The sequence below is a fragment of the Pomacea canaliculata genome, linkage group LG1 (assembly GCF_003073045.1).
Source record: "Pomacea canaliculata isolate SZHN2017 linkage group LG1, ASM307304v1, whole genome shotgun sequence".
Lineage (NCBI taxonomy): Eukaryota > Metazoa > Mollusca > Gastropoda > Architaenioglossa > Ampullariidae > Pomacea > Pomacea canaliculata.
The window spans coordinates 32,407,228-32,431,315 of record NC_037590.1 but is presented as its reverse complement, the minus strand read 5'-3'; the positions used below and the strand labels follow the sequence as shown (position 1 = coordinate 32,431,315).

At 44.0% G+C, this 24,088-nt stretch overlaps 2 protein-coding genes across 2 annotated transcripts in view; both read right to left on the bottom strand.

Annotated features, from left to right (window-relative positions):
• Window positions 1-11,954, bottom strand: part of LOC112561056 (probable G-protein coupled receptor 158) — a 59,899-nt gene extending 47,945 nt beyond the window's left edge. The window contains 1 exon segment of the mRNA XM_025233240.1: window positions 9,092-11,954. Within this exon segment, the coding sequence (XP_025089025.1) occupies window positions 9,092-10,023 (932 nt within the window). The 5' untranslated portion in view covers window positions 10,024-11,954.
• Window positions 11,955-16,464: 4,510 nt separating this feature from the next.
• On the bottom strand, window positions 16,465-23,007 carry LOC112571371 (sodium- and chloride-dependent glycine transporter 1-like). Its single transcript, XM_025250332.1, has 12 exons — window positions 22,770-23,007; window positions 22,562-22,616; window positions 22,097-22,229; window positions 21,773-21,907; window positions 21,366-21,469; window positions 20,842-20,966; window positions 20,507-20,619; window positions 20,007-20,141; window positions 19,619-19,715; window positions 19,168-19,286; window positions 18,693-18,848; window positions 16,465-18,262 (listed from the first exon to the last, which is right to left on the bottom strand). The coding sequence occupies exons 1-12, from the start codon at window positions 22,894-22,896 to the stop codon at window positions 18,026-18,028; spliced, it is 1,536 nt and encodes a 511-aa protein (XP_025106117.1). The 5' UTR covers window positions 22,897-23,007; the 3' UTR covers window positions 16,465-18,025.
• Between the last annotated feature and the right edge of the window lie 1,081 nt (window positions 23,008-24,088).

The following is a 24,088-nucleotide window of genomic DNA, read 5'->3' as shown; positions in this document are numbered from 1 at the left end:
TTTGTATCAACGTGTCCAAAAGGGAGGTCACATGAAGTTCTAAGGAAATTTAAAGGGAAGTTAATAATGTGTTGGAGATAACAAGAGGAAGAACAGAACACTGGCAGTGACAGGTTTAGAACACACGGAGTATTTCTTTCTGTGTTAAATATAGTTAAAATGGAATGCAATGCATTGTATTGTCTACAGACTGACCAAACTGAAAATGTGTGGATTAGTATTACTCCTCATCATTACCATTCTTGATTATAGTAGACACACTTCGCAGATTTATTTGCTTGGAAGATAAGAGTGATGTCCCTTTGCCTCACAGGCGAGAGTGAACTGCGCTCACTACACAGTTGACTTTGGTTTTCTGTAGCCCTGTGCTTTTTGCTGCTCTGTAAAACCTCTGTTTTGGATTGTTTTATCAAATACCAAGTCGTTTCCACTTCGACTACTTCTTCCTTAACATTCTCTGCAGCCTTCTTCCGTCTGCAAATTTTCGATTGATTAGATCACTTGCCTCCCTTTCTCTTCAGTTGTAGCTATTGTCTATGGACATGCAATCTTCACATGTTCTCTTCTAAGGGCCGTGGGTTCGGTCCCTACATTTTCCACTAAATGTTAAGAAGTTGGGTCTGTGCGTCTACACGTTGTATGCTTTTATATGCTGAAGAGATTTTTGTAGACGTAGATTTGTCTTGCTTCAGAGAAAAACATTATTAAAATACATTTATATTAATAGATGTAAGTAATCTTCATTACTATGGCTGTTGTTGACGACGCCCCTTCTCTACAGGACAAGCCTCTCAATCAATCAATCCTGACTGTTTATGTCGCCATTTCTCTAATTCGATCTGTCTTTCAAAAGCACGTGCACATAGAACCGAGACGGAAAACAGAACAGTGCAATGGGTGGGATGGGGGGATTAATAATGTATTGTATTTATTTTACCATCTAAAAGGCAGCTTTCTGCTCAGTCTTAGAAGCACCGGCTACCCGGTAATGAGGCAGATATTATGCGCCTTTAAGCGCCAGGAACGCAATCCCGGTCTTACCCCTCCCCGCCTTTCACTCTGGCACCCCTGCCACCCCACCTCCCACTCTGGCACCCCTGCCCACCCCGCCTTCCACTGCGCTATCGTGCGAGGAGGCGATAGACGTGGAGGTCGCACGCGCCTCTCACAGCGGCCTGCGTGATCAAAGGCGGGAGCACGTGTGCGGCGTGGCATTATCGCCACTGCATGCGGCAGCAGGTCGGCCACGAATCCAGCCAGGCGTGGAAAGCATTTACCTGCTGCGAGCACCGACTTGTCCTCCTTCACGGCCAGCGACTACTTATCACTGGAGGCTCTCGCCCCGCCGGCGAATTTATTATTCCCAAAGAAAAAGATATTATAGGGACCTTACCTGAGCTTTCTGATTGGCCACTTGGCTCACGTGACTTAATCTCGAACCCAGATAGATTCGCAAACATTGCCTCGTCTTGAGTTGTCGTCTGCTCGACGTGAAGACTCCACGTTTGTGGCACGAATAAGCAGCTTCAATAAATGTTTCAAACAATGTCGTTTATAAAAATGACTATTATATATATATAATTGTACTGCAATTGTACTTGGTTGTACTGCAAAATGCAGATATTTACGGGGATTTATGACGAGGATAAAAACGCTTTAGGAGATTTCTAGCAACTCTTTCCATTTTGTAAGTCTTACTGCAGTAAATGAGTTGTAGAATACATTTGCACGATATGAGCAGTTTTATAAACTAAAACCTTATATAACTGTGGAAGTTATCTCATGTCACTCATAATAAATCACAGATAGAAATATTATATATCAAACATTTGGTAACTAGTAGATGCCAGATAAATGTAGGCTTGGGTTGCTTGGTAATTACTATTAAAATAGATTTTATACTATACCCACACTATACACTACTACAAACTCTGTATTAACGATATTAATATTGAAATACAATGACTAAAAACAAATAAAGACATGGCGAAGTGGAAGGAGTGAGACAAACACGGTATGTAGCGTGGCTTGACAAGGTTTGAACTAATATTTCTGCTAGAAATAAATTTTTATATAAGGTATTATCGCTTCGAATTTTTACCCGGCTGCTTGAGGGTGCCAGCTGCTCAAGATCAGGTTCACGGAAAGTCTGTTGAACATGGATGCATGTAAGCATCTAATGCATCAGCCAATGGGAGAGCTGAGAATATATGTAATAAAATTTATCTCTAGACTGAAAAATGTCTGATGTCTCTAAGTGCATGATAATGTTTTCAGGTGTGTATTTTCAGACGAGAAAGGAGTGGAGGGGGCTATTCAGCCAGATTGTGAGAAATACTCTCTTGCACTGTGATTATCCAGTCATCAGAAAACAAACTGGACTCTACTGGATTTTTAATAATTATTACTCTGGACAGTTCGGCACAAGCCTCCAGCTCCTTCATTTTGATAACATATCTACATAAAAAATACTTAACTCACGAAGCGCTGCATTCATTGGGCACTGTCAGATCATTTGTCAACAAATATCAGAGCACCATGATGTATAGCCTAGTAACATATTCGTCACTTCTCTTTTGTGGTTTATCACCCCCGCACGATGCTACATGATTGGATACGATGGCTGTGACTGGAGGGAACAATAGAGCTCACACTTAGAAAACTATTATATACATACTACAAAAATAAAATTATGTCACGAATATCTGCACCTCACGAATAATCCATGTTCTATCAACCATGGGTAAGAATAAAGTTTTGATTTCATTATGTCTTTATCTACATCCCCTGATAATACACAAGAGAACGGCCAAAGGGTGCAAAGGAGAGCGGAACAGAAGCAGTAAGTGATATATACTGATATATATATATAGCGAAGTAAATAGAGACACAAAGGTATGTATATGGAAAAAGAAATAGACACTAAGAAAAACAGATAGATTGAGAGACATAAAGAGAGAGAAGGGGGGGGGGTTGGGAACTAGAGTTTTATTCCGAGACAGCAAATCAGTCTATATCACGGCAAGCAGCCAGCCTATAAATAAAAGCCATATGCCGAGAAAGAACAGCTTCCTCGAGACAAGAACTGAACCTAGGACAGCCAACCTTCACTGTATTGCTGACAGGCGCTAACCGTTGCGCAACAGGACCATCCTATAAAGAGACAGACACATAGTGATAGAGATATAAATAAAGCAGAGATAGAAAGACAGACAGAGAGGGAGATATAGAGACTGAGATAGACGGAGAAATGTCGACATAGAGAGATATGAAGAGAGAGAGCCATAGATATAAAGTGAGAAGGATGGCAGCTGCTCATTAATTCTCCTTAACTACGCGACACCGCCACGACACCGCCTGAGAACCGCCTGCGACACCGCCCGCAGACACCATTTCGCCAGCGTCTGGTGTGTCTCACATAAATATAACAAGAACTAGTCCCCTTCCCCCTCCCCGTCTCTGAAACGCCTCACCCTCATCTGCGATGACTGAAAGGATTCTGAAGCTGCCAACCCTTTACAAGAACAACGGTAAACACATTCGATCGGCCCATTTATCAAATTTTGTGGAGATCTTGCCGTGCCAAGATGACAGCTGATGACGTCAGGCTCCTTCTGCTGGCCGCCATGTTGGCAGCCCTTTTATGTCAGTGCTAATGAACACGGGTTATAACCAAGCGGCGGAAGGGCCGCTAAACATCGCCGCATGTGCGCATCCTCGCTATAAAATATGGAGAGGAAACACAATTACAGATTTATCTCTGTCAGCAGCAGCACGTGCTTTTAGCTGTAATTCTATCTGTTCGCGGAGAAAAGAGCGTGCACTTTCCTTGCGGAAGGCCGACCTGCTGCTGCCTAGCTGCCTCCGGGTAAAGAAAAGAGACAGAACAGTAACCAAAAGAGAGTGATGGGTGCAGAAAATGCGAACCAGTGACTTGTTTTTGGCAGCTGGTATAAGAACACTAAAGGGATGCGTGAGGGCGCATCTCTCTCTCTGTGTGCGTGTGTGTGAGCGTGAGTGTGTGGTTATGCTAAAAGCTTATTATAATGAAAAACAAAAACAAAAACCCACACAAATGAATCTTCTTTGCCATCTTCAAGATGTGCGGAAATCTTGCTCTCTGGTTATATCACTGTCTCTATGTAACCTATCCAGAAATGGTTAGGTCTCTGTGGGCTCTGTGTGACTCTAACCGGAAGTAGGATATGTCCCACACTCCAGGTAACCCAAACCGGAAGTGAAGGTGCCACTTCTGGGTCCAGCGCCTTAACGGCCATCACTGATTGATAAACAGCAGGACGACACCACAGACAATGTTGCACTCATAACTTATTCTCCTGTGGTCGGGAGGATTTAGCACAAGAGCTAACCTAACGGTGTTAACCGAACAAACACAGGACGTGAGTAAACTGACGAATGATCGTCTTCTGAACAGCAGGAAAAAAAAGGAAATCAGTTAGCTCAGTATGATGGATCTAGAAAACTGATATTTTGATGGCATTTGTAGTAACATATTGCAACTACTGTTGTTGCCATTGAGCGCAGATAGAAGCAACAGGAGAGCATTGCTTTTATTCAAATGATTGAAGTGAATGCAGTAACAGATACCATGTAGTTCTCAAATCGGATGTATTAACGTTTCCAAGACACAAACCTTCCCATGTATGGTAACAGCTTAAAAAAATTGATTTCAGGGGTGTACATGAATATTGATAGTCCTTGGTGACTCGTCCCTCTTCGAATGCCGTACTAGGACTAGCAAAATGGATTTTATCAGATGAACAAACTTGAAAATACGGATATTTTATGAGAATGGCTCCCTGGGTGTCGACAGGTACGCAACTAGCATTGAATAACCTGTCGTGAAGCTTTGCAGGGACTAGGAAGTAGGTTAGAGCATCTTGTCTTTACCAAGTGGGTGAGCGGGTGAGTAGAGGTTTGGATGTTGGGGTGGAGGGGGGGTTGAGAGCTTAGAGCCAGGAAGCATTTAGCGGTTGTTTTGTAGTCTTGCAATCCGCACACAGACCTTCACGTGCGAAGAATCGATTCCGCGCGCACCCAGTCCCCGTGGCCTCGCGCCGCTAATCAATTCAACATGGCCGCACTCCGTTGGCTGCTCGAGTCATTGCGCGCTTTCCTCATTCCTCCCCTCAACCCAATTCTTCCCACCATCAACCCTCCGCTAAACCCTACGGCGCTCTCAAGGACACCACGCTGGTTCGATCGCCTGACTGGCAAGGAGGGAAAAAAAAAGCTGGACGATCATGCGACACGTCACACAAGACACGCCTCGCACACGAAGAAGTGGAAGCCAACAGAAGCACTTCCTCGTTGTTCGAGGAGGTAGGGGTGGAGGTGGGATGGAGACGTGGAGGTATGGAGAGGACGGACCCATCTCTGCTGTATAGCTATTTGCATTCTGCAAAAGCAGCTGCAGCAGCATGAACACTGCTTTTCTGCAAACTGTGTGTGGGCTCTGGCGGGAATCGCAAGGATCGGCAGGGCTTTCTTCTTGGGAACAGTTTATCGTTCATGTTCACCAATCGTTCGCGAATGGCCGCTCGATTCGCAATTCACATTGCACAGCCACTGGAGCTGTGTGGCCCTCTTCATCGGTGTATTTACTCACCCCCCCCCAAAGAAACCAACCAACTAAACAAACAAACAAAAAAAAAACAACCCAAAAACAAACAAAAAACCAACCCAAAAACAAACAAAAAACCAACCAACCAACCAAAAAAAACAACAACAAAAAACAAAAAACAAACAAACAAACAAAAAACAGACAAACAAACAAACAAACAAAAAAAAAACAAAAATAAAACACGCTAATCCAAAAGGCGACATGAATTAGAGCTCACTCGGGTTTACCATAAATTTCTGGAGTTTGCGCTGTTTGAGCAGAAATCTGCTCAAGCCTGCCTCCCACCCCTCTACGGTTTGCCAATAATTACTGTGTTTGTGCTGGTTCAGTATAAATTACTCGAGTTTGGTCTGGCTCAGCAGAAACTTCTTGAGTCTGCTCTGTTTTACCAGAAATTACTTCAGCAGAAACTGTTCAAGTTTAGTCTGGTTTGCCACTAATTATTCGAGTTTGTTCTAGTTCAGCTCAAATTATTTGTTTGTTCTGGTTCGGCGCGAAATACTCCAGTTTGTTCTGGTTTAGAAGGCACCACTCGAGTTTAGTCTAGTCAGCGGTTACTCGAATCCGCACTTGTTTATCGGAGATACTTAAAATATGACAGATGTACCTCCTGTAGTGAACGAACGATAATGGGGGCGCCAATCAATCTGTGCACTTGTGAGCAAGTGAGCAAATCTGTGAACAAGGTCAGGCAGAAAGCAAAACATCGACAAATGTCCAGGTGCGAATTTTATCATATTGCACCAGAGACAGTGTTTGTCTGGTGGAGGAAGGTAGTAAAAAAAAGCACCGAACTGTATTGATGCAAGAAAAGAAAAAGAGAGAGAGAGAGGAACAGGAAAATAGAATGAGAGACGGAGAAATGAAAAGAGGGGAGAGAGAGAAGTGAAATACGATGAATTGAACTATCAAATCAACCTTGGTGAAAGAGGAAAAGAGAAATGAAAAAAGAATAAAAACACATGAAAAGAGGGAGAGAGAGAGAGAACACGTTTTACTTAGTCGAAAAATGTCGACCTAGTATTACAGGAATCGATTCATGCTGACTGAATAGTTTCATTTCTTCCGCTCCAACATCACCAATGTACACATTACCTTTCTTTTCGAACACAACATGGCGACATTTCTCCTGCACATCAACTAGCTGAAACATCTTAATAAGGATTTCATTTGTCCAGTGATAGACGAGAACAGGCTACAAGATGAACTCTACAGCAGTGTAAACACAACCGTCACAAGGATAATGTCACCCCTTCGTGCACCTGTCAAAGGACTGTCAAAATGGCACTCAAAATAGTGGTCCAACCTTTCGCCTCCTTAAATCTGGTACCATTGTCTGCTGGACAGATGCTGGGTGGGCAACGGGTGATAGTCGAGCACAATGTCATACCAGAATAGGTAACCTCATAAACTGACCCGATCTTGTAGCTCCATAAGCCCAGAAGGTTTTTTTTTTTTTTTTTTGCACTCAGTTTCAATATTGGGGCAAAGGGACAAATGTGTAAATGCTGTCAGGGTTGCACAGAAAGTTTGTATCTCTGGCACACTTTTCACAACCACGCACGTGCTTTTCACTTCTTAAAGCCATCTTCGTCAGCGGGAACTTCTGACTGAATTTTCTTTTCTTTTTTTGTGTTTTGCGACGCTCCATATTTCACTGTTCGATTTTTATTTTGATCCTGAAATAAGGTTCTGCAAGGTTGCAAAATGTCATGAACGTGCGCCACAAATACATACCATGAATATATTTCAACAGCACATTTCCGTGAACAGTGGAAATGAACATAGATTGTGACCGTTCATCACGAACACACTCGTTACTTATCTCACGCGCGTTTGCCTTTTAATGAAGGGACTGGATGTGCCTGCAAGACAACCGTGGATCAGAAGAACTCGGGATTTTCAAAGGATGCAGAACTCAGAAAACTGTCAAGACCTACTAGAGCGCAATATTTTTCGGAGATCAGCACATGATAATTTCCTTGCAAGAAAGGACACCTTCCTCTCCCTTTCTCTAGTTTTCGATACACTAAAGCCTACAAACATCGTTATACAAAGTTTTAATGACTTTCGGTACTTGGTCATGCTTGCCTTGTATCTCGAGAATGAGTTGTTTAGTCAAATTCTGGAAAACTATTTAACTGAGTACAACCCATGGATTTGAAAAAAAAAGTTTGGACTGTTGTAGACCTTCACACCAAAGTCTTTTGTTTAGTTTATAGCTACCCTCTCATAGTTGCTTTGGAGCTGCAAGGATCAAAGGTTAGGCAACCTCATGGACAGCACAGTACTTCCCACCGCCAACCCTAAGATGTGGCCTGCTTGGATCTTCTCGGAGTGAAACTCATTGTGTCACAGTCACTCATTCTTTGGTGTCAACATCCCAGAGTGCCTTTATGTGAATTCTCCTGAAATCTTGGATTCTTGTTGGTTTTATGCGACACTGATATCACATCAAGTACTTCACAACGGTCGTCACCACCTGAAGGGTGAATCAGAGACGAAACAGTAAAACTTACAATGTGACCTTCATAACCTCGCAATACCTGCCATGTCCTCCATTACAGAATAAAACAAAACGGTTCTTGGTATTACGGTTCTTTAAATCTGTCGAGGGTGACATCACAGTGAAAAAACGTGAAAAGCGAGATAACGTGAGACTTGGTGACGTCCGCAGCTGGTCACCAGTAAGTACGTCACCGACAGAAGCTGCACAGACTGAACAACTGCTATCTCTGAAGTCAGTGATATTGGTAAACAGTATTCAGTTCACTGGCTAAAGTGTTCGGTGCCAGGTATGCCAGTATATACAGAATCTTGTCAGGGTACAGATTACACCAGACGACATTTTGTGTACTGAGTAATAATCATCAACATAAAGTTTGTGACGTGCATCAATATCTACTCATAGTTTTTGTTGTCACTCGTCACTATTTAGCTTGTTTGTCGACTCGCCATCATAAAGTTGTTTGTATATTTGCATTTACTGTCAGAATATCATCAGAGGACAAATTTGGTCTCAGACAAAAGACAAATACGAGTAAACAGAGTTGACTTTAGGTTGTGCTGAATAAAGCAACTTAAAACAACTTTTGTCTTCTTCGGTGGATGCCTGCACGACTCATTACACTACTGCAATATCCTTAAGTAGGAGCATTTACGGTTGCAGTAAGAAATCGAGAGCATTCTACATGTAGATAATATGCTACTCATGAGTAACAAGAACCATGTCTGCTAGATTTTTCTCTCGACTTTACAACTACCTACTTTCATCTTGTGGTCAACATATCTTTGTTTTTCTCGATTTGTGTATTCACCGGAAAGACAACTTCGGTCATCGGCTGACGAAACAGAAAATTGCACGCGCAGGACCTGACTGGTCAAAAGCTGAGAAAAAATATTGAAAACAATCAACGACAACAAACAATGTTAACAGCTTGTACTTACTTGAAGACAACATGACCGTTGGAGTTGAGTCCAAAGAAGGGAACCGAGAACTGAAGTATCCAAGTATTGAGGAGACAGTCGTAGTAGGGCCGCCCCCAGTATCCGTCTTTGTCGAAGACACGAATGGACACGTTCCACTGATGCTGAATGTTAGAAAGCTTGCCCACATCGCTGAAGTTAGTGAAGACGGTCCTCGCGTGCTTGTAGGTGCCGGCGGAGCTGCTGCTGAAGCGGTCCTTGTGGTAGGTAAACCACGGCATCTGGAAGGGGCTGTAGAGCTTGGTGAGGTCGGACACCACGGTCGTGCCGCCGTCGGCACGGTACGAGTAGGGGAAGAAGTAGGACTTGCTGTCGTTCGGGTACAGCGGGTACTGACCTGCGCGAAACGCGATGCCGCAACCTTTCACCTTGGGGTCATCCTCCACCAGAGTCTGGGTCAGGGCAAAGAAGGTGACGTTCTTGTACAGGTCGTCGGAGCGGTAGCTGTACATGAAGAGGCTGTTGAGCACGTTGGCGAGCTGCACAGCTTTGGCCACCTGCTCGCCGAACGGGGTGTAGAAGTACTCGGACCGGAAGGTGTAGTCTCCGATGTAGATGCTCTCACGCGAACAGTTGGGGGTTGGGTCGCGCTGGTACCTGTCGATGAAGGCCAGGGCCCGGCTGGCCTCCAGGTCACCGTCCTCGGCGTGCGGACCCTGGTAGAGGGCGAAACGCCTTTCAGAGTGGTGCACCGGCCCCAACGAGCGACCGTAGCGCCGCCTGTCCGCGTCCCTCCGCCGCTCCGGTCTGGCCGCTGCCAACCTCCTGCTCTCCCTCCAGAGCACAGTCCCCTCCTCCCTCGGGGTTGGGGGGTGGGGCAAGGACAGGGCCGACAAAATGTCCAGCACCGCACAGAACCAGCAGGCGCTGTTGGTCCCCACCGGTGTCTTCATGACGACAACGACGACGGTGATGACAACAGCAGGGGCGAGAACGGGGGATTCCAGTGGAGATGTCCTGGTCTCCTGGACACACTACCATACCCGCCTCCACTGCGTGAAACCAAACCGTCGGTCGTCTTTCAATGATTTCCTTTTAATCCTCCCGAGGTCTGCGACTCTCTCTCACTCTCTCGTTCTTACCCAACCTCCCACCACACGCACGCATGCAGCACGTACACACACGCACACATACACACGCACGCACGCACGCCCCACGATGCGCGCGCGCGTGTGTGCGTGTGTGTGTCGTTCGTATTTTTCCAGGTAGAGGCAGTCTCTTTCTTTTTTTTTTTACTCACGTACTGACCGACGTCTGGCAGTTGTCTCCTCCTTTCTGTGGGTCTCCCGGCACATCCCAGAAAACGAACGATGTTCCCTCGCAGACCTTAACGGTGACAGATTGCTGGCTCGCTAGCCAGCACGTCACAGCACAACACGGCACGGCACGGATGCAGCTACAGCACAACGCAGCAACAGAAGTGCAGTATGGTGGTTACAGCGGTAGAGTTACAGCACTGGCCAGACACAAGGGGCGAAGCAGCAACGACGACGTGGGTAGGGAGGGGTAGATACAGGGTGGCGATGATGAGAGGAGGTGGGAAGATGCAGCTGCACCGAGAGAGACGTCTCCCAACAGTAAATACGACGACGGGAGTATGGCGGTATCCGAAAAGCTGCTTGTTTGTTCACTTTGTGAGGAAACTTTCCCAGTTGTTCAAACACTGATAGTAGTAGTCGTCGTAGGCACGAGCAAGTAGTAGCGTGGTAGTCGTGATAACAAAACAACAACAACGACGACGACAACAACAACAGCGGAAGCTGCAGCACGAGCCCTGTAGGCTGTCGGCGATGTTGGTACCGTTGCCTGCGTGCTAGCAGACGAAGGGATGCAGGCCAGCAGCGCAGCAGCAGCAGCAGCACCAGCAAAGGCGGCCTCGGCGAGGTACGCGTTAATATCGATGAGCGAGCTGCTGTTAAAACTGCTGCTTTTACTCTGACTGCTGGCTGCAGCGGCGATCGACCAGCACCAACGATATCGCCATTTTGAATCAGTTTGGCCCCAAACCTCCGGGCACACTCCTGCCCTCCAACCGGGAGGGTTGTGTGGTGGTGGTGGTGGTGGTGGTGGTAGTAGTAGGTGGTGATGGTGATGGTGGGTGAGGGCCACGATTTTTTTTCCTGTCTCCTCCCTTTTTTTCCTCTCTTTTTTCGCTCTCACTCGCGCTGTCTGTAAGGTGTTTTGGCTTTCTCTCTCTTTCTCTTTCTCCGTGACCGGAGTCTGAGAAGTCATCCGGGCTGCAGCATTCTTGTTGCTGCTGCTTTGCTGCTCACTTCGGCACGATGGTCTCCCCTGGTAGCATGGAGCACAGCCTACAGACAGAACAGCGAGCGGGCAGCTTGCAGGCTCCTGCGGGCACCGGCCGACTGTTCAATGCCGGAAAAATGCAAATACAGACTGCCTCTCTCTCTCTCTCAAGCTTTCGCCGGGGTCGCCGTATTGGCAAGACCTATTTTTCTTAACAGGGGGGATGGGGTATGTAAAACGAAAAACGAACCAAAGATACCTCGCTTTGAGTCTCGTTTGTCTGTTTATCGGTTCACAGTGTCACCTGACTGTCAGCGAAGGTAAATATGATGATAATGATGATGATCACCACGATGAAAACGATGATTATACATTTAATTCAATTTCTATTTACCTTAAACGTAGCGCCCTCCACCCCAATCTCTACCCTCCCCAGCCACTACCATCAGTATTCACGCTGATCCAGTTTTCCTGCTATGACATTACGTAGCCAGTGATTGTCACATCCATTCTGTGTCATGTGTCATCGAATTGACCTTAAAAACACAAGTTCGTCCTCTTGTCCTTCTCTCGATTCAACCTTTTTCTATGTCAGTGCATATTCCCGTGCTTGAGATGAAACGCTCACCCATGTACTTGTGTGTTTGTATGTGTGTAGGTACATGCATCAGTGTGTTTGCTTACATGTGTGCGTGCGTGTTTATTCGTGTTTATGTGTGTATAGTTTGTGTGTGTGTGGTTTTATTCGTGCGTATTCCTGTGTGCGTGCGTGTGTTCGCGCGCGTGCAGCCGGTGGTCAGGCCAGGCCTCGTGTCGTGGTCTCTTTGCACTGCGAGGAGCCCCCAAGATGGACGCGGCTGCAATATTGAAGTATTTTCTATATATGTGCTATCGATCCCTCGCGCGCCTGCGCGTCGAGCGGCAAAGACAGTGGCAGTGCACGCGGGATAATATATTTCACCGTTACTTGTCAATCGAACTAAAGGATTCCCTTTTCCTCCCCTTCTCTGTGTCTCGCCAGCCCACCGGTGGTCATATTGTCACCTCTCACCACCACCACCCCACTCTCCCTCTCCCTCACCTACTCACACTCTCTCTCCCTCCCACCCACTCATGTTCTCCACCCTTCCTCCCCTCAATCCACTCTCTGCTAGAATTTAAAAGCATTTCGCCGGTTAGTTCATACTTTAATTTCCAGCGGCACAGGCAGCTTCGTTAAAGGAGATGAATGGCGCCTACATTCGCCAAGGAGGCCGATGCTATAGTATTCGCAAGATTCTTAATTTTAATCGAACTCAGATTGGGTCAAGCTGCTCGAACGCGAGGCTTAGGGATGGACGGGGTGATGCTGGTGTGTGGGAGGGGGAGAGAGGTGAGCTGGACTGTGATGCGGGGGTGGCAAGTCGGCGGAAAGATTTGATAGGGGGGGGGAAAGGAGTGAGTAGGGAGGAGGAGGAGGCGGCGAGAGGCAGAGGCGTCTTGTACCCGCTGCTTAGTTTCCAGCTGTGACGTCACAGGCCGGGGGGCTCGACGGCCGGAGGTGTGACGTCACAGCGCGAGAGGCCTGGCCGGCGGAAAGTGCACCGAAGGTCGGGTTCTCGCTGCTTGCCGCTGATGGCGGTGGCGGTTGTCAAAGCAGCGGCTGCAGCAGCGGGATGAGGAGGACGAGAAGGAATGGCTTCAGCAGCAGCGTGTTACTGAAGTTTCTCCCTGGTCGTACAGCCCACACAATGCCGGCCAAGCAGCTGCGGAAATCAGTCACTGACCGGCCTCGTTTCCTCCCTCTCTCTCTCACATCCAAGTGTGTGTGTGTGTGTGCACGTGCTTGTTTTAACATTTAAGCATTTGCGTGTGTTAACGATCAATTTTTGTTGTGTTTGAGGAGGACTGTGTGAATGCATGTGTGTATGTGATTGGATCTGCGTGTACATACCTGATCGATACGAGTCCGTTCTGCATGCTCGTATATATACATATGTGTTTGTGCTTGTGTGTGCGTGTGCGAGCGCGTGTACATGCATGCATGCTATAGTATAAACCTGCATGTAATAGAAAGAGAGATGGTGCGACAGAGAGAGAAATTGTCTGAATCACTCACGATGAACGATGCTTGTCACGGTTAGATTTTCAGAACAAATGTTACTCCTTCCGTTGTAGTGAAATCATTCCACTCCTAAATTGCCATTTTTTTTTCCTCCTGGTGACCAAACATGTTTCCACTCGCTTTGGCTCTTTATACCTTTGTTTCCACTTGTCCTGCTATCCACAACGGCGGAGCACGGGTGAATGCTTGCAGGCTTTTGTTTCTTGCCTACATGCACTCTTCTGACCTTTAATATAACTCTGACATTCAATCTACCACTAGTCACATTAAATTCATCCTCACATTATCAAATTACTTCTTTTATTGCCAGATTACTGATGTCACTACCAGATTACTCACTCCATCAGTAGACTACTTTTTTCATTAACATATTTCTTATTCTTTAGCAGATTTCTCCTACTACTACACATAGGCTACTCTTTAAAAGGTTTATCTTTCCATTACCAGATTACCCCTTATTATCAGGTTACCCATACAACAGAAGGTGATCATAAAACCCAGCCCCACCGCCTCCCCTCCCATGTCTGAGGAAAATAGAGAAAACCATGTTTGTTTGCATGATGGTCAGTATGATACACCTGAGGTCAAGATAGTCTTGCAGGTACTGGACATTGGATGCTGCTCACATCGACGTCCCCGACTAATTCTTGGCCACCCATGGTCTTAGTTATTTGGGACAAACAACTAAACATGCCCACGCAATGTCATCACGGGTCCAGCGAAGATGGTGAGGGAAGGAAAGGTCTTCACGAAGGTCTTTTCCGCCAAGTGAAACGAAGCGTGTGATCTAGAACTAGTCTGACATTTTGTTTCACACAGACTTTGTCAAGTTTCAGTGAAAAAAATATGTTTCCATATGGAAGCTGGTCATAACGGATAACACTGTCAGATAACACTGTCAATATTTAGTAGATAAGGCGCTGGGGGAGCAATACAGACACAATACAGACCACAGACATTTTAGGTCTATGTAACTGTCTTCAATCTGCGCATAAACGTTCGAAGAGTTGTTGCTGATCAGAGACCCCCCCCCCTCCATTAGCACCCTCTGACCCTGCTACCTCTCAGGCTGCAGCTGCAGGCTCGGCTTTTATGTTTGTTCAAACTTTGGAGATTTCAGGACGAGAAGTGCATTTCTGAACTTCTTCGTGCAGCTCTTACACACCGCCCGTGAGCAGCGCACGTGATGGAGTTGATCTTAGACATCCGGCTAATGAAGCTGAGCTTGATAGCGCATGCGCACCTTAGGTGTGGTGCTCACATCCCACTTCAGTGTCTCTACACAGCTCTCTCAACATTTACTTTTGAGCTTGTTCACATATCTTAGACATCCCCACGCTCTGCAATATCCGTACCTTCAGCACGAATTCCAACTCACGAGCATGCGCGCGTTCACACACACAGATTTTACGTAGTCTTGAAGAAAGGCAAACCAGACATCCAGTTAAAATACTGATGAAGTGAAGGCAGGTATACAAAAGGATGCAACCACTTCCCAACAGTATCGCAAGACCTCTTTCTCAACACAAATCGTTAGTCAACGTGAGGATGCCGTGTTTTGGTTGGCGGAATGTTTGGCCGGTCCGTTCGCTACAGCGTACCACCAAGACTAAGGAGTGCGAAGACTTAGCTGGTCACTATGGTCACAACAGAAAGTGTGTCTGCAAGGTTTATCACTACATTGATGTAATGTCAAGGAATGCGATTCATTCCAAGTTTACTATAGAGATGGAGAGAAAGGAAGAGAAAGGAAAGATAAAGTGAATAGAGAAGCTGACGGTCTGGGAGAGAGTAGGAGGAATGTGTGTGCGTGTGCATGTGCGTGTATGTGTGTGCGTGCATACGTGTTGGCAAGAAATCAGAGATGCACTCCATGATTCTAAAGAAAGGGAGATAACACAATATTACAATTTCGTTACATTTTACCACTTGTCTTCCTCTTGGGGACATAACAGGCTCTCGAGTAACATACGAAATCGTCACGAGATTCACATTCAATATTATGATACATTATCATCATGGCCCGCAAACTGTATTAAAAAAATTTAATCCTTTCTGCCGCCCAAATTCCATCTTGTTCCCTTCAGAACATCTTCCACTCCCTTGCCATCCGCCTAGTTCTTACTCCTATCCAACCTCATACATTTACAGATTTTTCTAGTTTGCATATTTTTAAATCTCATTATCGTGGAGTCAGTCACTCATTGAGTTCTTGTCTACTCCATTAAAATTGCATCCATAAGACCTTAGTACCACTAAGAGAATACAGGTAGTCCTCGACTTACGACGGGGATCCGTTCTTAACGCGGCGTCGTAAACCGAATTTCGACGTAAGTCGGATCATACGTTCATACACCACTGTACCATAATAACAGTACAGTACTGCAAACACTTAGCCTCTCCAAACACCTATCATAACACAGCAACCTACATAATTATCAATAAACATAAGTACAGTAAAATACTGTGCAGTACAGTACGCTTTGTTATCACTGTGGCTTTCATATGAGCAGATCCTTTCACGTGTTCAAGAATGCGATCTTTATCCTTGATAATCGTAGCGACAGTCGAACGACTAAGTCCTTATGACCTGCTAATTTCTGTTGCTGTTTCCCCCTTCTCAGATTGCCTTATGATATCCACTTTCACCTCCATGGTGATGGCCTTCCTTTTCTTTGATGCACTGACCTCGTAAGTCGGAATGAGCGTCGTAACCACGAAACAACGTAACTCGAGACCGTCGTAACCCGAGGACTACCTGTGTTCATATCAAGAATCAACCTACACAAAAAGAATTGCCAAACATATATGTAAATGACACTTTATATATATATCATCTGTGCAAAAACTAAAGGCAAAAAAGGATATGCATGCACATAGGTATAGACCAGACCTGGCAAAATCCGGCCGCCTCCTGTCTCTGACCGGCCCCGCCCGCTGGCGAAAGTAGTTAATATATACTATATATACAAGTACTGGTGACTATATTAGTCCGGCCCTCTAAAACCATCCCAATTTCTCATGCGGCCCCTTGGGAAAATTAATTGCCCACCTCTGGTATAGACAATGAAGGACAATAAACATAAGGATACATCATGTATATATTGTACAAATGGTTATATCGACTGTTTAATTATGTATATGCCTGGAATAAAAACATGTAAATACGACAAATCTCCAAACATTCGACTAATGTTTACTTACACATTTGTGTGGTGAACTGATGATGATGATAATGACAATAGTGGTGATTATTATCATTGTTAAAGTTTGATATAGCTGATACATTTCTTCCATTTCATTCTCGAAGAAACAAATAGAAGCGGGGAATAAACAAGCTAGCGTTCCGTTCTTTCTTCGATGTTTTAATTACCTTGATGCGAAAGGCACCATGTTTGGGGCACAAGGCACAACATTAGAGGCACAAGGCGCCAATAAGCTGGATCCTGAGTTATTTTGGTGTCAGATGCCTTCATGGATTTGACTAGGGCTTTGTTGTTTGCTTGTTTTTCTTTTGAGCCATTCAAATGTCAGTTGTCATTTATTTTGGTACTTGATGATGAAATGTATCGAATCTCATAAATATCAAGGTCCAACACATGCAAATAGCACGTTAGAAGTTCTTTGAACGTTCTGACTTCCTTTCTTATAAAAGCAAGGTTTGGTTGTCTGCTAAGCATCCAAGAAGCTTGACGATATGTTGTGGGCTGATTACATAATCTCACCCAGCTGTCATGCTTCACAGTCCTGTGGCGACAAGTATGCCAAGAAATCACCTTGGACTTTATTTCAGCGACTTCTCTCTTGCAGCGATGATATTCAGATAACAACAACAGCAACAACTCTATGACCAACAGATACTATTACTGTTGGTGCTGCTCCTATGGTATTCCTATTAATAAACATTGATACATCTTTATAAAAATATATTGAAGCGAAAGGTACGATGCGAATGGAGCTTGCAAATGCTTGATATTTGATTGTCTTACGCCAATGAATGCTATGACCTCCGGGAAAATCAGTTCACGAATCGCGGAAGGATAAATTAGATGTATCATCAATGTATCCTCACAATCTATCACAAATTATCCTATGTGTAGCTAGCAGGCTGATTCATGCTCATGTCACATGACTCCCCAATATTTGGTGTTGTCGTCGCGCGTGACTGACGCTGCTTCATAAAGCCAGCGTCACGTGAGCTTGTCACGGGGACTGCACACTGTCGAGCTCTTCGGGGGGGAAAGAAACTCCCAAAGGGTGTAGGTTTGTGAGCAACGCTTTGCAAACTTGGACTAAATATGTCGTATTACACATAATACTGTTACATTTTTACACCTAATACTAATAAGGGGAGCGGATCCAATGGGTATTTTCCTCTTTATATTACAATGAGGAGGGGCAAAGGAGAGTGAAAGTAAGTGTATGATCACTTGAGTAACCAAGTCTTGGCGTTTCTGTCATTGCCGTCTGTGATAGAGTAGTACCCAAACCATACTCAGAAAGACACACGACACACACAGGTATTCTACTCGACAGCTCTGAGATTATAGTTTAGTTCTGAGCCCATCAGCGACTTGGTCGTCTTGGAAGGCTGCGTTGTTGAAGGAAAATTCTGTCGTAGGGTCGCTCCACGTGCTGTTGTTGCTGGTGTAAGTGTCTGTTGCATCAGTTACTTCAGGTAGTTGTGTTTCCGCAGCTTCTTGCCGGTAGCGAGGGAGGGTGCGGTTCTCCACCAGCAGGGGTCCCCACTCCGGCAGAGGCTGGTTCAAACGTCGCAGTAGCTGTGCAAGACAAAAGAATAATATCATCCTGACAATCACGAACTTTTACGACAGCTGCAACAACTCCTTTCAGAAGTTTGACCCTTGCCCCTATCAAGCTTAATTTTACAATTCTGAAAATCCTTCCCTTAACTCTGTAATTAAAAATAGAAATAATATGTGTGGTTTATATATCAATAAATATTACAATAGATTAGGAATTCAATCACTTTATAAGTACCCTTGAAAGGATTCCCATGTCACGTGATACAAGGATGACATAAGCGAGTCGTTACCATTGGAAAGTAGTCCCTTGGCCTAACAGTCATTGGGTTATGATATGTTAAAGATCATCAGTTAGGAGATGTATTGCCATTTATTCTCTCCCTTATTGTACTCGGTCTTTAGGAAACCAAAATGCTTCAACCTATGAGGTAATGTTTTCACGTACCTTGAAGCCACCCTTGTAGCAGTAACTTCCGATAAACCAGACAGGGGTCCACATCATAATGAAGGCAACAGTCAGCCATCCAAGAGCCTCGGCCCATTCCGGGTACGCAGGACCCGTGATCGGTTGATAGTCGACGGAGTCGAAGACAATGATGGCCTGTGGCGTGAAGAGAAGTGTAGGTGGGTTGGGTGGAAACACATTAGAAGCGAAAAGTTATCAACTCTTTGCTCTGTATAATTCATTCAGAACAGTTTCTGCGAAGAAAATAAGGTGAAATCTAAGGTTCCTCTTAACAGGACTTACATAAGAAATGTGTGACTCTATTTGGCTATTTTTTTTTATCATCTTGAAGAGATATGGTAAATGCAGTCATATTTTCAGCAAGATATGTTTGGGTCAGAGAGCCATCTAAGAAAGAGAATGGCATTATTAATAAGTCTAGTGCTGCTACACTGATGAAAAAAAATCGTCTTACCAATATAAGCCCAGGGGCGACAATCGTCCATGTCCAGCTGAAGTAGCAGTAGTAGATTTTCCTGCTGATGGAGTTGTGTCCCACCATCATCATGATGTCCTCACTCAGCCGCACAAATCCTGATTGTTACGATACAACGTGCAAACATCATGTCAACTCTTCAACATGATTCAAGATCTTTCAACCTTCAACCCGGTATGATCACCGGCTTTTCAACGCCAGACCATAATAGCATAAAAAACTTCTTTTTGTTAAAATAAAATATTGCATTTTCACTACTGATGAGTGATGTTAAGCAGGTCATAGTACCAATCAAGAGCAATCCCTCATGTAAAGATAATAGAAACTTTAAATTTGTTTTTATTTACTATATACCCTTATATAGACTGGGTGTTATTTTCTCACAGTTAATTCAGGTAATATCTACAAACAAATATCTGAGTTTCCTTACCGTAGACCCACACAATGACGATAAACTCGAGCAGACCGACAAGAAGCAACGGAAAACCCACGAATGTATCCATCAAATCCAGAATGTAGGTCCCGCCCTGTTTTAAAAAAACACCTATGGAAATAGTATTGGGTTTCAAAATTAGCCTCTACTTATGATATTAGTATTTGGAAGTGATCATTCACTCATGTGCTGATTTCATATGCTTTCATCAAGACATCATCAATTAAAATCGCAAAGGCAGACTTTTATCTAAGTAACACAAGCGTTACCTAAGTACCACAATTGCTACCAGCATTGCTTGTATACCACTGTTGTTACTAGCATTACCTGTGTTGCAATATTGCTACCAGCATTACCTGTGTACCACTGTTGTTACTAGCATTACCTGTGTTGTCTGCGGAAGACCAAGGAGAAATCCGAGAGCGCAGACGCTCAACCGGAAGATGATGGAGCGGCAATTTCCACGAAAAAACTTGTACTCGTCCTGCAGGGCTGTCAGGAGGGTCTCAACACTGGGGACCTGTCACAGCATTGACAGGAAACGTCCAGTGTTAAAACTATTGCACACAAAAACACTGAAAATAACTTCAGTATCTATTCAATGGCTATCTGAAGTTTATTAATTATACATTATTTTTATTTAAAGGAAGTGGGTGATTAAGTAATCGTCTTGTGGTTAGTGATCTCAATGTCTTTGTAGACATATCTCTTTCCACATAGTGGAGAATGGAGATAGGGGGTGGGGTTTGAATCATTGGTGAAAAGGTGATGGAAGACAGAATGATGGTAGAACATATTTGTAGATCATTTACAACTTGTTTGTGTCCACAGGTATCGAAATACCAAGAGCTGTAGCATCCCACATGACAGCGCTCAATGAGTTACCTGCGTCCCCATGCCGAGGCAGATCATCATGACGAAAAAGAGGACAGACCACAGTTGTGGGAGCGGCATCTGGGCCAAAGCCTCTGGGTAGGCAACGAACACAAGCCCTGTACCTGAAAGAAGATTAGAGCGCACTTACTTTTTAATCACATGATTGGTTGGAAAATATTAAGAAAAGAAAATGAAAGAAATAAAAACGAAAAACAAAAAACGGAAAGCAAGAAAGATTAAAAAGGGAAAAATTAACATAAGAAAGAAAAATAAGAGAAAAAGAAGGAAAAATAAGAGAAAAAGAAGGAAAAAAAAAAGAAAGAAAAAAGAAACATGCGAGCAACCTTCCGTTGTGACCGCCGACACGGAGACGTTCTTGGCCCGTGCCATGTATCCCAGGACAGAGAAGATGGCAAAACCCGCATAGAAACTAGTCAGACAGTTGATGATTGGAATCGTGATGGAATCCCTGTATGGCAGGAAAGCAGTGACGCACCAATAAAAATCTGAATCACTACAGTTATCCTTTATCTTTCCTTTTTTTCTAATTTTATGCATACAATATTCTCTGATACGTTCTGATATTTTGACATTTAGTTTCGTGCCAAAGCATGTGCAGTCCGTGAAATTTGACATCTTTTAATTCTCTTATTTTTCAATGTTTCTTGACTTTTTCTTGATTGATGTCGATTTTGTAAATTTATCCAAGAAAAAGGGAAAGCAGCACGTTAAAATATAACTCTGATACTTGTCCCTTCATTAGTCGTTCTTGTAAGAAGTTCTGAACTTAGTACACGATACTACCTCCTAAAATATAATTTCTCTTTCATACTAAGTATGCGGTTAAAATGCAAGAGTTTGTCCCCACCTTAGCGAGTTGTTCTTGAAGCGATTATAGCTGGACATGGCGGTCAAGCTGCCCGTGCTGGTGCTGAGAGAAAAGAAAATTTGCGAGGCGGCGTCCAGCCACACCTGTCGTCAAGACCCGAAAAAATTAGGATGTCTAACAAAATCTCATTGTCCGTTCTTGTCTAAACTTTCGTGGACATTTAATTCCAGGCGTTCGCCTATTCTTTTAGTCTTACAAACCTGTACATAACTTCGGAGTAAACCATTTTTGGTTCGAAATGGAGAATATTCAAGATTCCGCTCTGTACAGCTGGATTTTAATTTTGTAATTGTAACTGTTCTCCCTACCTCCATGTTCTCCCGGCAACCCCTCGAGGTTGACTACATATCGACTCCCTCCCATTGAATTACTTCTCGTACACGTACCCCAGATTCAGTCAGCTTGTTGAGGTCAGGTTTCAGGTAAAAGTCGATTCCATCTCGAGCACCCTCCAGAGTGACCCCCCGAACGAGCAGCGCTGTCAGCAGAACGTAGGGAAACAAGGCAAAGAAGTAGGCCACCTGCAAAAGAGATGCCCCTCCTTTAAGATGGTCTTATCGAAATATCTCTATTGTTACATCTCACAAAAACACTTTCTACAGAAACACTTCTTAACTCTTCAGAGTTTTTGTTGTCTCCAACAAACGACACCAAAGGTCAACGGGTCAGTGACAACGACATCCGTTGTCCACTATTGCGGTTTCGCTTACCTTTCCCATCGTCTTGACCCCTTTGATGAGAGAGAGGGCGATGACGATCCAGGCGGCAAGGTTACACAACGTCAGGTCCCACTTGACTCCTCCAGGATCCGCAATGCTGCTGGTCTTCGACAGGACGTAGTTACTGAAACAGACGGGCTAGTCACGTTACTGAAACAGTTTTTTCATGTTTCTGAAACAACCTAGTCACGTGAAGGGACTTGATAAGTTCGTGTAACAAACCCTTATTTGCTAAAGAAGACAATTGGCCAAGCTGCTAAAACTGACAGGCTTCCTAGGTTACCGAAACAGATAAATTTATTAAATTGATAAAACGCCCACGTTTGCTAAATTATTTAAACAAACTAAGCAACAAACGGAAGTCACGGATAAGCGATTATGTGATAAGTGTGATAAATGTTCATGCTCAATAAACTGATCTCACACCTAATGATATAAATTTACCACTTTGCTTACTTGTAGTATTCTTCACTAGCGCTTTTTTGGTTGTCAGGTGTCACAACAATTCCCGCTTAAAAAAACCAAACAAACAAGTAGACAACAATTGTTAGTACATTATTACACTGACATGCATTCGTGCACACACACACAATAGTCAGACACATATCAGAATCAGAGTCCGGATGTATCTACAGATGACTGTAAAGATAAAGGTGTATCGTACTGCAGTTGAGGCCTGTGGAGTTGTACCATCGGAGTGGGTCGAGGTCAGTCCCGTTGTCGCCGGCCTTGCGGCAGTAGCACGTGTTCCAGTCTCGCCCACACTCCGTCCACGGCAAGGTCTCCTGCATGGAGGCGAACAGGAAGAAGATTGACTGCGCCACTATAATGTGTAGTAGATGGACAGGATGACACCAGGACCATCATGGTATACCCAGACCTAGCATATAACATGTTCAAACAATACATACAAAATATCAGTGAAACCCAGTTCATATTAAATATCACCAAAACCATATGTATGACTCTAAACTTCATCGCTTTTAAGAATAAAATTAATTTGCATTAAATAAAAAGCTGAATATGACATAACGAAAGAAAAAACAAATAAAACATACATAAATCAGAAACATGCTTCTCTTTTCAAACCCTATTCAGTAGTAAGAAAGTTACACAAAGTTGCACCCAACTAGAAAAAAAAAACCTAATTATTTTATTCCCCTCTTTACCTTTGAACAGTGGGTTGATCGTCCAGATAGCAAGCGGACCTAAAACTGCAAACTGACCAAATGAATCTCCAGACAAAAGAGCGGTATGCCCATGAAAAAGAGGCTGATGCAGTAGGAATAAGAACGCACCTGAGGGAGACAATCAATAAATAAATCGTGTGAATTTTTTGTAACAGTAGCAGCCCTTCGACATGCAGGTGGAATCATTACGACTACAGTATACAAATCAACAGATATGAAAATGTTTGACTATAATAATAATCATGATCATCATAATATGTACGTTTGTAATTGAATAGCGCTTTTAACATCGCTAGGGTTTGAACTCAACCCTTATCAAGTACATGAAAATATGAAAGATAACAGTATATAGAGACAGAGAAAGGCAGGAAAACAGTGTTCGTCTAATAGTGGTGCTAGACAGAGTATGTTTCAGTTATACCTGCGTTTGTGTGTGTGATTGTGTGTGCGCGCTTTGGATGTTCCACTTTGATGTTCCACATTTTTAAAACTTGAGGAAATTTTTTTACATTAAGAAATCCAATCTCACAAATGTAAACAGAACAGATCTACTTGCTACCGCCGCCATTTTTGTAACATAGGTAAGGAAAGCGCCAGACGTTTCCCAAACCCACGGCGAAGCCGATGCACGTGATTACAAACTCCAGGTGACACCCCATCCTCCTCTCGAGGCTGCTTGTTCGTCACCCTTAGGAAAAAAATCATACTCATAAATAAAAATAAATAAAAAAAAAAAGAAGCATACGGCATAAGTAGTTATTCAAGGCCATGTAATTGCCTACTTCCTACTACG

Coding starts and splice junctions, on each gene's coding strand:
- LOC112571371 (XM_025250332.1), bottom strand. CDS start 22,896: ATGCAGGAGACCTTGCCGTGGACGGAGTGTGGGCGAGACTGGAACACG. Junction 20,967..21,365: donor TTCAAGAACAACTCGCTAAG/GTGGGGACAAAC, acceptor CCTGCCATACAG/GGATTCCATCACGATTCCAA. Junction 18,263..18,692: donor GCTACAAGGGTGGCTTCAAG/GTACGTGAAAAC, acceptor TGTCTTGCACAG/CTACTGCGACGTTTGAACCA.